The sequence below is a fragment of the Festucalex cinctus genome, chromosome 10 (genome assembly GCF_051991245.1).
Source record: "Festucalex cinctus isolate MCC-2025b chromosome 10, RoL_Fcin_1.0, whole genome shotgun sequence".
NCBI classification, from domain to species: Eukaryota; Metazoa; Chordata; class Actinopteri; order Syngnathiformes; family Syngnathidae; genus Festucalex; species Festucalex cinctus.
This window is the reverse complement of record NC_135420.1, coordinates 20,353,495-20,367,123: the sequence shown is the minus strand read 5'-3', so window position 1 is coordinate 20,367,123 and position 13,629 is coordinate 20,353,495. Positions and strand designations below refer to the sequence as shown.

Genomic DNA, 13,629 nt, shown 5'->3' with positions numbered 1-13,629 from the left:
GGTTCGTATTAAAACTTCCAGTATGAATGTTACATTTAGTTGACATATTAGCTTACAGCTTTAATTATTATAATTTCATACATTTCCACTGTCGGTGGTGATGAGAAAAAAAAAGAAAAAAAAAATGTAGTGACAGTACAATGTGAAACATTTCGCGAGCATAACTTCTTGTAGCTTTAACAATTATGATTTCATAATTATATTGTCAACATTTGGTTATCTGTGTGCTTTTAGCTTTAAACATAATCTGAATATTATTGTAGCTATAACTCTCATTTCTGCTCTTATGACTTGATCGATGATAGGTTAATATGGAATATGTTGGTGAGTACGTGCGCTTCACTGCTGCAGCTTTAATCATATGTCACATTTTTTTCATTCACCCCTTGAATCACGTATTCCAATGACGAGGCGAGACAAAAGTGCTCTCACACCTTTATTACCCCACTGAATGGTGACAGGTTAATATGAAAAAAGAGCTATTTACAGAATGTGGTGTGGCATTCTGGCTAGCGTGTCAATGCAACAAAAGTATTCCCCCGCGGGGTGCTTCTTTAAAGCACGTACATTTTTCCCCATCTCAAACATAGAAAGGGGCAACAATGAGGAAGCAGCGCAAAGGTCAGAGTGCGCGCACGCACACACATACACACCAACTCCAGCAGCCTATTCAGCACTTGCCAATCGGGCCAGGTCGTACATCATACAGTGCTTGTTAAATGACACACATGCAGACAGATCCTTTTCACTAAACGGAACAAACAAAAAAAAGTGCTTACTGAGATCAGGAATGAGGTTTGGTGAGGTTACTGGTCTATTTGCGGATCCTTTCTTGGCAAGACGTTCCATGTCTAAGCCCTCAGATAAACCCTGATTCTACAAGAAGACAATTGTAAGCATGGTTAGAAATGAGATTGAACGTTATCATCTAAAGCCCCTTTTACACTGCCTGCACAAGTTGGCATTTCCCCATCGTTTGTCTGTAACGCTGTTTTGTTTATTTGGAATAGATTGACGAGTTTAACACACGACACTCACTTCTCCTGCCCTGCTGCATTGAAAGTAACTGCCGTCCGATAAGTACAGTGGTGCCTTGAGATACGAGTGACTCGACTTGCCAGTTCCATTTAAAAAAAAAAAAAAAAAACAGAATTGCACTTTGTGTATTTAAACTATATATGAAATATTGTGGTGCTATGATCGTTGAAGCAAAATGAGTGAATACTATCGTTACAGAAAGACAATACCTAGTCATATATTCTTTATCCTTCACGTGGAACAGCTAAATATTAGTGCCATACTCATGAGAAAAGTCAAAATGTCTCAATGAAAAGTATATCCATCTGGCTTAGACCACCCCCAAGTGGCCAACCAGCAGACCAAAAAGAGCAGCATTAACGAGAATGAGACAAAAAAAAAAGTTAAATTCTATTTAATCACATCATATCATTATTAAGTACCTCTTATGCCTACCTGTCTGTTTTTAAAAAGTACAATATTATGGAGCCCCCTCCCCCCCTCCCACATTAAAAGACACATTACACCAATTGTGGTTGTTTTTTGGGGAGGATTCTCGAACAAATACCTGTCTTTTCCTCATTTAAATGGGAAAAGATGATTTGAGATACAAGCGTTTTAATAACCAATAAAACTTGTATCTCAAGGCACCGCTGAATTACATAATATATGCTGGTGCAGTGTGAAAGCAGCAATATCCCACTTTTGCTGGATTCTGTGTGAAAGTCAAAAGGCTTAAATTTAGTATGTTTTGTTAGGTATAGTTTCTTAGGCGCTCCGTGTAAAAGTGCTGACTTTTTGATCATCAAAAAACAAAACACAAAACGTAAGATGTGACTGTTAGTGACAGAGGTATAGCAATACCGCTGGGTTCTATGTAAAAGACAAAGGTGGTTTAAATGCCATGTTTTCATCTCCGGCTCCCATGCGGCCATTTTACAGGCCCTCAGTGTAAAACAAATAGCTGTCCGATACTACAGAGAAAACTAAAGGAGAAGCAGTGACTGTTGTTGACAGAGTTGTGCATTAATCACTGGGTTTCGTGATAAAGTCAATGACAGATGAAAGCAGTATGTTATGTTTTGACCCGTTTGGCAGGCTCTGTGAGTAAATGCTACCCCAAGAGAAGTTCTTACTCATACCGATACTGATTAAAATTAGAAAAAAAAAAAAAAAAACTTTCTAGACGTAGTGTATCTGTTACTGTTGTGAACACGGTCACACCAATATCCTGCTGGGTCCCGTGAAAAAGTAAAAAAAGGATAAATGTCGGGGTCAAATTTTACAAGATCTTTTTCAACAGAAAAAAAAATACTTTAGAAGACTGTTGATGTGTTCTGTTAGATGACAAAGGCTGATAGAATTTTGATGTCTCTCTGTGCAAAATAGGTGACTGTCTGATACTACAGTAAATAATAATAACAGCAATAAATAAAATAACGACTGATGACAAGAAGCGACTTCTTTGTTGTTAATGACAGAGTTGGGAGAACATCACAAGGTTCCATGTAAAAAGCAAAGGTGGATAAACGCACATTTTCCAAATTTAACAGGATCTGTATGCAAAAGGGGCTTTCGATTCAATATCAAATATTGAAATATGCAAATATGAATTATTGTTCGGACAAACAGTGGCAAGATGCATAGCTCTGAAAAGAGCCGAAAACGTGCCAAGTAGGATTCAAAATGAGAGTTACTGGCTGTGTGAATCGGAAGTTATCAGCGCTACGTTCTATTGGTTAGCAAAGAGCGAGTTTTTAATTCGGATTAAATAGATTGCCGCATAATTAACACTAAGCTAAATGTCATGAACACAGAAAACACTGACAAATGCTTTAACGTGAAATGGAGAGGGCGTCTCTCTCGCAGCGACGATGCGGAAATGAGAAGAAAGGCACAGGGAGAGAGTGAAGGAGGGCTTTAAGAAAAAGGGCAGCGGCCAGCGCTAAGTCATGGGACGGAGTTGGACCCGCGAGACGAGCCAAGAAAGCGCCCGTGTGGCGCGCATGCGGCATGTTAATACCAACTCTTCTGCCGTGGCGGGCCGAGGGACGGACGAATAACGCCGCCAGCGACTGCAGTCATGCAGTGGGGTGGGTGGAGGTTTGATGGTGTGCTGGAGGAGACGGGCTGGGGGCTCTAGGTGAGGCTGGCGTTGGAGCTGCTGGTGCCGCTGTTCTTCCGTTGACCGCTCTGCACCACGCTGGGGACCTGCAGGCCCGTCACCACCGAGAAACTGCCGTTCCACACCTGCCAAGGAGTACAAGTACGGTGAGCGGCCGGCGGGAGATGTTAAAGGCATGCCATTTCCCCATCGTTCTCACCATGAACGCCGGGATGAGCGGCTGCTGGAACTTGGTCCTGAAGGTGTGCATCAGCTGCTTGGTTTTGGCGTTGAAGAAGGACAGCATGCCTGGCAGCCATGATGAGTACATGAAGTGGTAGTAAGAGTGAAGTACAGTCCACATGTTTACATATTATTTCATGAAACACGAAAATTGAAGTGATAAAGCCACAGATTTGTTTGCGTTATTGTTGTAATGTGATTTACTACTTACTGACTGCATTCAAATCATGCTAGCAATGTAACTAAAGCAAATTCACCCCTTTTAACTTATTTGCTCCCAAAAACGATTGAACACGTTCTATTTTAATTGTTGCCATGATCCCAAAAACGTATTTATACGTTTTTCATGTTTTGTTTTGTTTTTTTATTTTATTTTATACTGCATACAGAAGGCCTTGATGCAGCCTCTGACCTGAAGAGGTCGCTTAAAGCAATGGTAGTCATTACAAAAAACAGCCAGCAGTTGGCAGGAGAGCCCCCCCCCCAGTGTTTTCAACAGGTTTGTGAATAATGAGTAAACTTAGCTATATTCTAATTCTAATTGCTTCAAAACATAAATAAATACAAATATAGTTTTTTTTTTTTGTCCTGATTAAAGAAGAGACTATAATCTTTCTTTTGGTAGGTTCCATGTTTTTGTAGCAATAGAACACAATATTCTGTGGGCCTTGCAAAATCAGTCAAAATCCAGTAAAACAGCTGGGAGCAAAGGGGATTGCTTCAGTGAAAATGGCTGGGAGTGAATGAGTTAACTAGAATATTCACACATCTGTAACCTCGCTCGTTATTGATATTTCTTGCAACTTCCATTGTTGTTACTCCAAAATAAAATCTGATGAAATCATTTGTTGACTTAATACCTGAACCGCGGAGGGCAAAGAGTTAAGAATAAGAATAAGCAACTGCTTCTGCAGCAGTGGATTTTGACCAAATGACAAGGGTGATTAACTCTGTGGTGGTGATGACGAAGCTAACATTAGATATCTGTGGGTGAAGGAATGCTTTTCATACTTGGGATTAACTGCTAACTTATGCCCATCTAAAGTGACAGATATATTGGCATTCAAAAATTCCCCGTCAAACCTGAAGTAGCACATCATTTAACCTTGACAGCACTCTTCATTGCCATTATAGACAAAAGAGCATTTAAAAAGTGTTTTGTTCTGAAGCTATTAATATTTGCTTAAGGCAAATTCAATTTCAAGACTAATTCTTTATTCTATTTTTAAATTTTGATTTGATCTTTATTTATCTCAAACAAATACACACAAAAAAATAAACAAAAAAGGTCATGCAAAGTGTTTGGTTCGAGAAGGGCCAGAAGGAAGCCAAAGCTTAAAATTAAATTAAACTTAATTAAATTAAAATTAAACTTAAGACCAACGTCACAATGCCCTCAAATCCCATGTTGTTCCAATGCATAAATGTCATGCATGGATGGACTATAACCCCATCACATTTTTGTTTGTTTTTTTCCTATAGTGATTGTGTGATTTTTACCACGAGCCAATCGTTTTTATTTTTTTTTATTTTTTTTAAAGAATGTTTATTTTGAGATTTGATACCATTTGTAATTAGGGCTTAAACGGTTTGGAAAATCTAATTGCGATTTTTTTTCCCCTTAATATTGTGATTGCGATTTAATAAGCATTATTTTATTTTTTTGGGTCAAAATCACATTTAAATGTATACAAGCAATACATTTACCAGTATTATAAAAAAGGATTGAATATTCATGTTAGAGCTTAGCTAAAGTAAAAGCAAATGGTTTAATATCTTCTAAGTAGAAGTGTTCCAATCAGGGTTTTATGCTGCAGATTCCGATCATCAATGAGTGAGATCAGCAAATTTTGATTGAGAATCTGAGAAAACTGGTCAAAGTAACAGATTGTGTTCCAGTTTTGGAGGTTGCCAAATAAAGCCAACATTCTTCATTACGGCTGAATGGGGGAAATTCCACATAAAAAGTACCTTCGTCGTAGTTACAGTAGACTCCTATACTGCTCGGGATGGGGCAGTCCAGCGTCCGGGCCTTGTTGTTGTGCTTGGCGGTGAGGCTCTGCTGGAGCCAGTTGTTCAGATGGATGCACCAGGAAGCGCTGCTCTTCCCCAGCTGGTCGAAGCGGCCCAGGCTGCGCACGGCCACGCCCACGGCGAAGGCCTTACTCTCCTTGTCGAAGCGCACCTCCCAGTACTGCTGGCCGGCATCGATGGCTGTGTCAGCTATGGTTAGAATGATCCAGATGTCAGCGTTAATCATGTCAGATATGTTTTCACTGTTTTTTTTTGTTGTTGTTGTCCTTACCCAGCACTGTATATGACTCTGCTGTGAAGCGGTCTCTGTTGGGTCGGGCTGTCGGGGCTCTCTTGGGCGACATCAGCGCCGACCTGAAGACACAGGAGACAAAATGATAGCCGTTTTCAAATGCTCTTGCAGTTGCCCATACCTGACCTACAGGATCAATTCCACCCATTCAAGGACGCACCATTTTGATGCTCCTTTTTACGGCTTCCAGCCAACTTGATAGTAGCAGTCGAGAATGTTTTGTCAAGAGCTCCCCCTACAATTATGAAGTAGAACTTACTTTTAAAAAGTATAACTTAATCTGAATGAAAACGAAATGATGGGCTGTTTAATATGTTCTAGAACATGTAATAAATAGCGAAATAAATCACCATAAATTAGAATACGGTAGAAAACTTCTTTTACTTTAGTAATTCAAGTCAAGTGAAACTCTTAAAGGGGAAGACAAGTCAAAAAAATTCTTTACATAAATATGTTCTATGCAAGCCCCACTAATCTAAACACCATATTCCGATTAATATTGTATTAGTGGAATATGAATTAAGCAGCAAAATACACCCATTTTTATCCATTCCATTTTGCCACTTGCTGTTGACTGAAAATGATATGACCGTGCCAAAGAGCAACTGCTTAATTCATATCCCAAAATCACATTATTAATCAGAATACTATACAGCGTTTCGACAAGCAGGGGCGCATAGAACATATCATTTTAAAGAAAATGTTCTACTTGACTTCCCTTTAATTAAACTCATGGGAAAATACTTTTTAAAAGGCCTATTTCATTTTTGAGTTTCTATATTGAAATTGTTTGGGTTGTTCTTATGTGGTAGTTTTAATCTTTTTTTTTTCCCTACAGCCTACCTACTATAGCATTAGCAGGCAGCAAACACTCTCCAATAGGAAAATAATCAAGGCTAGATGATGAAATATGGCGTACTACCAATAAGGGCAAAGATGTGTCTATAGACAAACTAAGGAGAACAGAGATCTTTTATTTACATATCAAATATACTAATGACAAATCTGCCAGGTGTTGACGACACTAGCTTGAAAAAGGGCACTTTGGGTATTTCCAACCCAAATTATCTCGCCAACCTGATAAGAGGAAATCAAATATTTTTTTTAAATGGTGTAGCATGCAACCTTAAAAAAAAAAAAAAAAAAAAAAAAAAAAAGCATTACCTGTAAAACAAAGCCGTTACATAAGTTGTTTTTTTTTAAATGTGAGTTTTAACTACAAATATTTGTTTCCACTTCCTTGCTCGACATCGTGCCACCACTGGTTTGTATTCATGAATAAAATATGTTGCAATTCCAAATATGACTTATTTTCATGACATACGATTTAAAAATACCCGGTTTTAAAATGCTTTGAATGCCAAGACTGACTTGTAACGTCACACCTGCCTGACTGGCTCCACCCTGTGCTGCCCCAGTATTTAGTCAACTGATGAAAAATGAAAAATGCTGTAATTCCTGTGAAACAAAAACTTTGCATAAAATATTTATTATACAAGTTAAAACTAAAAATCCCTAACACATCAAGACTGAAATTTAGTGGTGACAATGACATCTGCCTGACTTGCTCTACACCTTTCTGCTCGTGAATTCATTTGCGATGGGACAGTTCAGTACGCTCCGTTTTTCAGTATGCAATTTACATCACATTGACACACTCAGTGTGTTTCTTTTGCGCGTTCACTCCGCTCACAATTATAACTGCTACGGCTTCAAAGTTAGTTTACACTGTTTTTCACTGCTTACACTGACATTGTAAGACTGTTAGAAGCAACTGCTTCATTTAAATCCGATGTGGACTCTTTTCATTTTTTAAAGCTGAATATAACGAGGGTGTGAAAACACACCTTTGGCAGTGAGCAAGTGCTGCTCAAAATATGTGTCGTACTTTTAAGGAAGCTTCTCTGATGTTCGTATCCAGATGTAACGCTTGCTGGACACACAATAGTCGAGCGACTCGAAAAGCTAACGTTGCAGTTCCAAGGCATAAATGACGGAATTTGCCTTTTGACTATAATTTATAAATGGGCTTACAAATGTTTTTTCACTTCAGACTTGAGTTGCGTTCAAGGCACACACATGAAAAACAGTGCATTAATGATTCCTTCACTGACATTCAGAAACATCAATGTTAGACAAAAGCACATAAAACTTTGCTAAAAACTAGTAACAATAAAGTAAGTTACTGTATCTTATTTTTGATGACAAGCAAAATAGGTAATTTTGAGAGAGCAAAAAAGTTGTTTTCCTTGCAAAAAATGCGGCGAACTGTGGCCCAAAAACTAAAGTATGGACTGTAATGTAGGTTACTTGCACAATGTTGCAATTCCTGTAACACAAAATTTTCCATGAGCTGTTTTAATCCTCTCAGGTTAAACTAAAGATATAAGCTTCCAAGTAAGTCCCTTCCACGTCAATGCTCACTTGTATGAGGACAATGACATCTGAGATGTGTGGAATGAAGGCCACGTACATTCCACTCACCACAAAATATCTTGCCAAATATTTTGTTGTTGTTGTTTTGCATCCTGCATTCGCTTTTGAGCCAGCATAAGTTGCTTTTGCCAGCCAAGCTTGTGTTAACCGGCATCTTTGTGGGTTTTTCCAGCTCAAGACCCAGAACCAATAAAATGATGTATGGGGGAAAAAAAAGCGAATAAAAAAAAAAATATGACAAAAATCAATGCATATCATTTCTTTCAGCATGTTCTCCCCGTGCCCGCGTGGGTCTTCTCCGGGTACTCCGGTCTCCTCCCACATTCCAAAGACATGCATGGCAGGTTAATTGGGCGCTCCGAATTGTCCCTAGGTGTGCTTGTGAGTGTGGCTGGTTGTTCGTCTCTGTGTGCCCTGCGATTGGCTGGCAACCAGTCCAGGGTGTCCCCCGCCTACTGCCCAGAGATGGGCACCAGCACCCCCCGCGACCCTTGTGAGAAATAAGCGGTCAAGAAAATGGATGGATGGATCATTTCTTTCATTTGCTTGTAACATTTTAGCCCAAAAGTGAACTCAGGAATCAGGAATTCACCTATTGGCGTTTTTTCAACTAATTGCTGAAAAACAGATTTGAGGTTCTCTGTATTCTGTGCTCTTTCTGTAATGCCCTAAGACAACACAAGATGGTGCCAACAGGCTGGCTAACAGGAACATAGTAATTAGTGTCAAGCAAATATGTTGAAGTGATACATACTAACTGAGAGACTAAGAGCTTTCTATGTCAAGGAGTCTCTAAATTTAACCTGAGGTTTTTGAGTCATGGAGCGTATTCAATGTAAGTGTATAGTTCTACTCTCAGCTCAAGGCAAAAAACAAGAGTCTCTTACTGCTTGACATTGGGAATATTGATTTTTTTCTAAAACAAATCATCTTTAAGGGTAATTTATGTATTTTAAAGGTAATGTTGAAGCTGAAATGATGTGAACATATTCTGGGACGCTAGCCCATGGTCTATGGTTTTCGGCACTCCCTAAGACAGACACACCTGGCTGGAGACTGCATGGGCGAGCTGGTTCGAGTCTTCTCTTTGCGAATGTCCTGAATCTTTCCACCGCTGCCATCCCACTCCACGTTCAGGTCCTCTATCTTCAAGTTCTGGTGGGCCGAGGCCGAGTCCAGTTTAAAAGTGAACGCTGGGGGACAAACAAGGGAGAGCTAACCGATAGTCGGAGCTTGCTGCTTTGATTTTCAGGAGCCCCTCATGTACTCACCGTGGGTTTCTAGTGTAACGGGCTCGGAGAAATCTCCCGCCACAGCCTTGTTACACGCCCTCACCCTGAACGTCATGAAGCGTGTGTCAAAGCGCAGACCTGATAAGAACGTAACCAAAGTATAATAATAATTTCCTTTGTGTAACCAGGTAAAGAAATTGAAAACAGCTTCTCATTTACAATGTATCGTGAGCTTCTTTCCAATTCCCACCCCTAGTCTTTACAATCCTTAGCCAACCTGTAAGCATGTGCTCCATCTCCCGTATGCCCTCCACAACCATCCAGGGAAAGTCCTCTCTGATGCGCGGCGGACCCTCATGGTTGGTCCGCCGGTGCTCCAGGATGTAGTGGTCTATTTTGCTGTCGGCCTCCGCCAGTGTCCAGGCGACGGTCACGGTGTTGTCGCACACCTGGCACTCGGAAACTTGGATCTCCGGCGTTGCCGGAACTGTGACGCCAATGAAAAATGATTGGAGTCAATGAGAGGATGACTTACACTTACATGTGATTTATTTTTGCTTCTTGGCAAAGAAGTGTAATTTATTTTTAATTCATAACATGACTCACTCGTAGGTTAAGTAAGTAAGTTACGTTTCTACTTGTGGAGTTTCATCTAACCAAATGGTTTTTAAGGGTAATGTAAGAGGAAAATGTTTTTTGGTATATAGATTTCTCAAAATATTATTACAGTGTTCATTCATTTATCACGGGTGTTACGTTCCAAAAATTACCCGCGATAATGGAAATCTGCGTTAAATAAATAAATAAATAAAAATAAAAATAGATGCCCGTATGTCCCCTGTCGGACGTAGGATTCAAGAGATACGGCCGCGCAAAAACCAAAAATAAACCAAAAAGCACGCTGTTAAAAAAAAAAAAAACGTGATAAACTAGGGAACACAGTATAGGCAAATATAAACATTTTTGGAGGGGCAACAATTACTACCCTTTTTGCACCATTTGCGGCAGGGCTCGGTCTCGAGCCTAACAGGGGTTCAGACCCTACACAAAAAATAACGCAGACCTGGAAGAAACTTGAGGCCCTGCAGCAGGGCCTTCTCCTGGCTGAAGTCCACCATCAAATGGCTCATGTTGTCACTGGCTTTGGCCTTCAGGGAGAGGCGGAAGGCCGGAGCCATCGTCACGCTGCCGACAAGAGAGGAGTGTCACAAAACACAGGAAGACGCGTGGACGCTAGCCAGGACTACCACTGAGCGCATTGCCCTGATGGGCGCTGGTAGGCGGAGCTAGAAGGGGGGAGCATTCATCCAGGGAGGCAGGGGGTGGGGACGAGTTGACACGGGACGGTACAACACCACAACAAAAAGGCTCTTGAATGGAAAGTTACCAAAGTGCTTATTGTCTAAGAAAAGGGTGACTACATTTTGAACGCATGCACGCTATCAAATGAGATGGCTGGTTACATAAGGGCAAAAAGAACAAAATGGAAGCAATGGATGGCTGAGTACAATACCTATCCTTAATGTCTTTGGCTGCCTGGAGGGGAAGAGTAGGAGAGAGGAGATACGAAGCGAAGAGACAACTGAGTTTGTCGTCCATGATTGTTGAGGTCACATTTACAACAAAACATAACGCTGGCAGCTTGCTGACGCCACAGTGAGGAGAAGCGCTGTTTTGTTTTATGTTAGTGCGCTACGGGCCAACACTTGCGCGAGATACCTGCGTGAAGCCGTCCGTCCCTGAGGAGCAAAGCGTGTGATTGGCAAGCTCCAGCAGCTCCTCCGAACTCTCCAGCGCTTTGGAACAGGCGCTCAGCTGACTCTGAGTGATGAGACAAAAATATAGGGATGCTATGCTAGGTAATTGCCCCCGAGGCAATTTTTCACTATTACCTGCAGCTCGTACGTGCGGCTGGCTCGTTCCTGTTTAATGCGCGTCAACATGTTCTCCTTCATCTCATCCAGAACCGAGTGGAGGGAGTTGAACTCGGACTCCAGGTCCTCCTGCACTCGGGCGGAGTTGGCCTGGCGGAGAAGGAAAAATGAAGGATGACAGGTTAAGACTGCCCACCTTTATATTCGTGTTCACTCATCCACCGCTCATGTTTCCTTACCTCCAGGTTGTCCAGGCTCTGCTTGAGGCTGCAGACAAAATTTGAGATCTCATCATTCTTGGTGGCCAGTGTGTGGGTGATTTTACGCAGAGATTCCTGCAGGAAAGAAAAGCACTCAATTTATTTTTTCCAAAACATTTTATCATTAATAATGGTAATACAAGTTTAACTAGAGGTTAATTTGTCTAACATGAATCCTTAAGAAACAAACCCTTCTTGATTAACTTTAACTTTAACTTAAACGTATTAGTCACTGAATGTCAATAAAATCCAAGTATGGGAGATAGCCAGTCAGTGCCTATTGTTACAAGCTAACTCGGCAGTCTACATCTTCACTCTTGATGCTCATCACACACCATCAACTGATGCGACACAAACACACGACATCAGTCATAAGAGATCCAAATCAGTGTCACTTTGACTCTGGCGAAAAGGCTCTGACTACCATAACATGGGAAACACTCGTAAAAGATGGACAAAAACACTTTCTGCTTAAAATGAATGCGCTCACTTCATGCTAACTTCCTGTGGATTTATATTTATATCTATATCGAGTATTAAAAAAAAAAGAAGTAAAAGGCACATATTGGATATCTGGCAAGACACGTACAGCGTCAATGTAGCAGATCAGCAGATTTTCTCTCCAGAATGATTGATACTAGTTTTTAAATGTTATTGTACCTTGCACAGATTCAATACACCCTGCCAGATTTAGAAAAGCAGCCCCGAGACATAACAGATTAGGGACACTGCTCTTTATTTGGTATGCTTTATTTTTGTGTCTGTGAACATATACACTGCGAATGCACTGATCTAAAAAGTTTAAAACGAAAAAAATAATTCACTTCCCTACTCATTTTACATTAATCTAAAAAAATGGCTTACAGTTGGATTGATTTTGGGGGAACAAATGCACTGGAAGTGTGCATGTATGTCCTTGGAGAGGGGGTGTGCCCCACCTAGGCCCCCCTCTGCACACCCCTGCCACAGGAAAAAATCATAAATAGAAGCATGTTGTGCAACCATTTGCAGTATTCTTGATGCTTGTACAGACAGACCTTGAATATAAGTGAGTAATATCAGTGAGGTTTACGGCACTGTACCTATGTCAAAAGGGAGGAGGACTAAAATAAAACGTCTGATACATTCGTGTGTCCTACTGATGTGTTTAGGTGAGTCACGTTGCCTTGGAGGCTCCTTCGGCCACGTGACTGATTTTCTTTGTCCTGATTGGCTGACGCCACCTGACCTGAGCACAGAAGAGGCCACTTCACGGCCGCAAGGATGCGCATTCATAATTTAATTATGCAGATGAGCAGCCATTGAAGTGGAACAACCGCATTCAATGACACAGCGAAGAATAACATGTAAACCAGCGGTAACTAGTAACTACGACGTGTCCCCTCCGATCTAGCATTTAAAAAGCGGGAAGACAGTCACTGTTGACGACTACGTCCATGTTGGGAGAGGCAGGCCGTTCGTGACCAACGACGCCAATTTAACCGTAACACAAACGACAATAGTAAAAAAATATAGTATAAAGCAGAATGTCTGTCATTCATTGAAGGTTGTGGCCAACAACAAAGTCCGCCTTCTCGCCCTCTTTCCTTTGTACGCTACGCCCTCAAATGTCCTCCCCCAGTCGGAGACACCTGTTCCTCGCACTCGGGCTCACCTTCTGGTCTCCCATCTCGGCGTCCCGGGACTACAGCTCCCGTCGAGCCGCAAAACAGCACCGCCGGTTTCTAATCTGGTCCGGCCCAGCTTTCCGGGAATTAGCACGGCGGAGTTGGTACTGATGCTGCCGGGGTGCGACGCATCTTTCAGACCGACACCAAGCGAGCAGCAACGCCTTTCGGGCCGCGAAGCCTAACGCGCATGCGTCACTGGTGGATTGTGGGTTTCCCGCTGCGGCTGGGCGTGATGCTACCTTCAGGGACCTTACGGGAAAAAAAGAGACAGCAGAGGATAGCGTCTATTAAAAAAAAATGTACTCGCGTACTGTTACTTTAGAAGAGTATAAGTCAAACTAAAATGTGGCCTCTTTATAAATAAGAGTAACTAAGTATTTAAAAAAAACTAACTATAGTGCATTAATGTTAAAACAAAAATCAAATCTAAAATAGGACAATGCTAATTAAGTCTGTTATTCATTTAC

The 13,629-nt window shown here is 41.2% G+C and overlaps 1 protein-coding gene across 1 annotated transcript; it reads right to left on the bottom strand.

Annotated features, from left to right (window-relative positions):
* Positions 1-423: 423 nt before the first annotated feature.
* fsd1 (fibronectin type III and SPRY domain containing 1) lies at positions 424-13,411 on the bottom strand. Its single transcript, XM_077534743.1, has 13 exons — positions 13,147-13,411; positions 11,472-11,567; positions 11,251-11,382; positions 11,078-11,179; positions 10,872-10,894; positions 10,422-10,543; positions 9,636-9,845; positions 9,398-9,496; positions 9,172-9,319; positions 5,670-5,752; positions 5,336-5,587; positions 3,342-3,430; positions 424-3,267 (listed from the first exon to the last, which is right to left on the bottom strand). The coding sequence occupies exons 1-13, from the start codon at positions 13,159-13,161 to the stop codon at positions 3,157-3,159; spliced, it is 1,482 nt and encodes a 493-aa protein (XP_077390869.1). The 5' UTR covers positions 13,162-13,411; the 3' UTR covers positions 424-3,156.
* Positions 13,412-13,629: the final 218 nt, after the last annotated feature.

Coding starts and splice junctions, on each gene's coding strand:
- fsd1 (XM_077534743.1), bottom strand. Junction 9,497..9,635: donor GATGGAGCACATGCTTACAG/GTTGGCTAAGGA, acceptor CGTTCTTATCAG/GTCTGCGCTTTGACACACGC. Junction 3,268..3,341: donor CGCTCATCCCGGCGTTCATG/GTGAGAACGATG, acceptor ACTCCTTGGCAG/GTGTGGAACGGCAGTTTCTC.